This window comes from Cajanus cajan, chromosome 2 (genome assembly GCF_000230855.2).
Source record: "Cajanus cajan strain Asha chromosome 2, NIPB_CcT2T_4, whole genome shotgun sequence".
NCBI classification, from domain to species: Eukaryota; Viridiplantae; Streptophyta; class Magnoliopsida; order Fabales; family Fabaceae; genus Cajanus; species Cajanus cajan.
The window spans coordinates 62771070-62773961 of NC_138518.1; the positions used below are offsets into that span (position 1 = coordinate 62771070).

At 29.3% G+C, this 2892-nt stretch overlaps 1 protein-coding gene across 1 annotated transcript; it reads right to left on the reverse strand.

The window, feature by feature from the left end:
• Positions 1–1505: 1505 nt before the first annotated feature.
• Positions 1506–2371, reverse strand: LOC109812015 (NDR1/HIN1-like protein 10). The gene has a single exon (XM_020375872.3). The coding sequence runs from the start codon at positions 2357–2359 to the stop codon at positions 1727–1729; it is 633 nt and encodes a 210-aa protein (XP_020231461.1). The 5' UTR covers positions 2360–2371; the 3' UTR covers positions 1506–1726.
• Between the last annotated feature and the right edge of the window lie 521 nt (positions 2372–2892).

The following is a 2892-nucleotide window of genomic DNA, read 5'->3' on the forward strand; positions in this document are numbered from 1 at the left end:
TGTAGGCTAGTGCAATTTCTTGACTATAATTTTGTATGTTAGTCAGCCACCAAAAGTCGTGCGCAAACAAATGAGAGTTGAAAAGATAGACATATATATACCTTGCTTCTTAGAAGATAAGAAAATCAAACTTCAAAGTAATTGCCTGATACTTCCGTTTCATTTGAATGCAAAGATAAGTATATATATTATAGCCTATGTACATAATAAATACTTATTTTATATGATTACTATCCATAATAAATTAATATTTTAATATATAAGTTATAGTAAAAATAAAATTTATAACGAATAAATGTTTTTCAACATATAATAAATTATATTTTAAATATATAATAAATGATATATATTAATTGCAATATATAATTACAGATTAATTTTAATTATATATGATTTTTAAAGTATTTAAAAATTTAATATAAAAATAAAAAAGTGTATATAAAGTTATTTGTAATAGTCTGTTTAATCCTTAAAGTAATTAATTTTTTAGGATAAAATGAAAAACAAAAGTTAGCGAAAATTAAATTGTTAGATTTTAATCATAAACTCTGAAATTTTGTTTATTTAAGGGGAAAAGAACTTTGTTCAGATTATAAATTTGATGTATTTATATAATTAGAATATACAACTTATTATAGGCTAGAGAAGACTAATATAAATGAGTTCATATATATCTTATAGGTATATTTTTTTAATTACTTTTTACATAATCGTTCTCAACTTACAAACATTTACTTGACCATCGAATCCTTACAAGTGAGTTCAGCTCGAACGAATATATGAAGACTTCATTTGCATATTCTTTTTAAGACTAGCCTTAAACAATTTTTTATTTTATTTATCAAAATCGAATAAGGTACAAAATTCATAACAACTTATGCACTTTCTTCAACCGAGATAGACCCCTTAGTCTATCTTAAACAATTTATTTGTTACAAGTATTAAATATATCAAAATAAACATATATCATATAAATGTACGAACTAATTTAAATATTCAAATATAAAATGGGAATTAATTCATTTATAAATAAATAAATTGATGTGTAAATACTATCATTTCCAAATAAGTTTCGTATAAAAATCCCAATTCTGAAGAAAATTAATCGTTTCATTTTTGACTTTATAAACTCAATTGACGAGAACATGTTGATATCAAATTGCTTAGAAATATATTCATTAATGTTATACGATGCATATCGTGGTCGTGGTTAAGACTTTAAAGAAAGATTGGTTGCTCAAGCTAGATTATGGGTGAGTGACATCCATGTCATTCTATATAATCGGTGGGTCTCTAAATTCTCATTGACTTGCAATCCTCACCGTAACAAATGTTACAAATCTTTTACGTAAATATAAATCTATTATTTATATTCTCACATAATTTTAATATTAATTTTAAATAAAATTTAACAAATATATTTTATATTTATATATTTTTAATAATATATTAACATATATTATATTTATAGTATAAGTAAAAACAATTTTTTGTGACAATTTTTTTTTTAAAGCTCTAGTACCCACCTCTATCTGCATATGCACTATTGGAAATCAAAATTGAACTGAATCTTGGGACTACAAGCAAATTAAAGTGCTACATAACATGAGAGCTTATTTATTCGGTATATCCCTCATGAGGAATTGTTTGGAAATGGAAAATCGTTTACAAAATCACTGACATTATCAATCAAATATTGATAGGATATAGAGGTTAAGGTTTCACATCAGCGTGTTCCTGCAGCAGCATCACGATCTACAAAGAAAGAATCACTTTTACATTTGGTGACACCAAAAGGAGGTGTTGTTTCACCATTAGAAATCAAAGGAACCCTCAAACGGCGACACTGAACAATGGGTGGATTGAAACGACTACTCTTGAACCTTCCATACTTAGCTCTGATTCTAAGATCAAAATCCACAGCCAAGTCATTGTAAACGCCAACACTCGTTTCCTCTTTATACTCTCCAAGTTGACGAGGTTTGAGCTTGATCACACTCTTCCCTTCAAACACTGCTTGAAGGAAGGTGGTATTCTTGTGGCCTTGGTCAAAGGGTGTTAGGCTCAGCCAACTAAAATCATTATCTTTGTACCAAGCTATTGCTGTGATCCTCCTATAGTACACTATGATGTTGTTGTTGGGGTTTCTCACTGTGACGTTGACCTTGAAGTTGTAGTACAAGGTGTTGTTGTTGGTTGTGAGGTTGAATTGTGTTAGGGAGGCATCGGTTACGTGGAACTTGACACTTGAGGGGGAGATGATTATCCAAAAGAGGATGATGGAAAGCATGAGCATGAACATGAGGGTGTAGATTGTGTAGTAGATGCAGCAGAAGCTGCAACGAGGTCTGCAACACATGGTGTGATGATTGATTAATTGGTGTAATGTTGATTCTTATGGGTATTTGTATTGATGGTTTCAGCGTGTGGTTTGTGGATTGAGTTTTTTTCTGGGAGATTTCCTTGCAAAATACAAGTGCATGTAGAGGCATTGACTTTTGAAGCCGAATAATTAAAGGAGAACTCTTCAATTGTTTGATTGGAAAGTAACAAGAAGACTTGGAGATGAAAGTACAAAATATTGATTTTAAAAAAGAAAGGGATTGTGTATTAAGATGTCTGCTCCGTTTGTTTTAATTTCTATATGAGGAACAACACTTTTGATTTTTCATGTAACCCGTGTTGGATGGTTGGATCTAGTCTCAATACACTCCGAAATCCCAGTAATTTTACATGCATGTGAACAGGCATTGTCACAGCTCACAGTGATTCAGAATTGAATAGATATTTTACGTTTCTGCTTCAACTTAGTCTTTGTAAATATATTTTATCTTATTTTAATTTTTCTAATGAAGTAAATAGACATTTTGGTAATGCTAAATAATTTCTTAA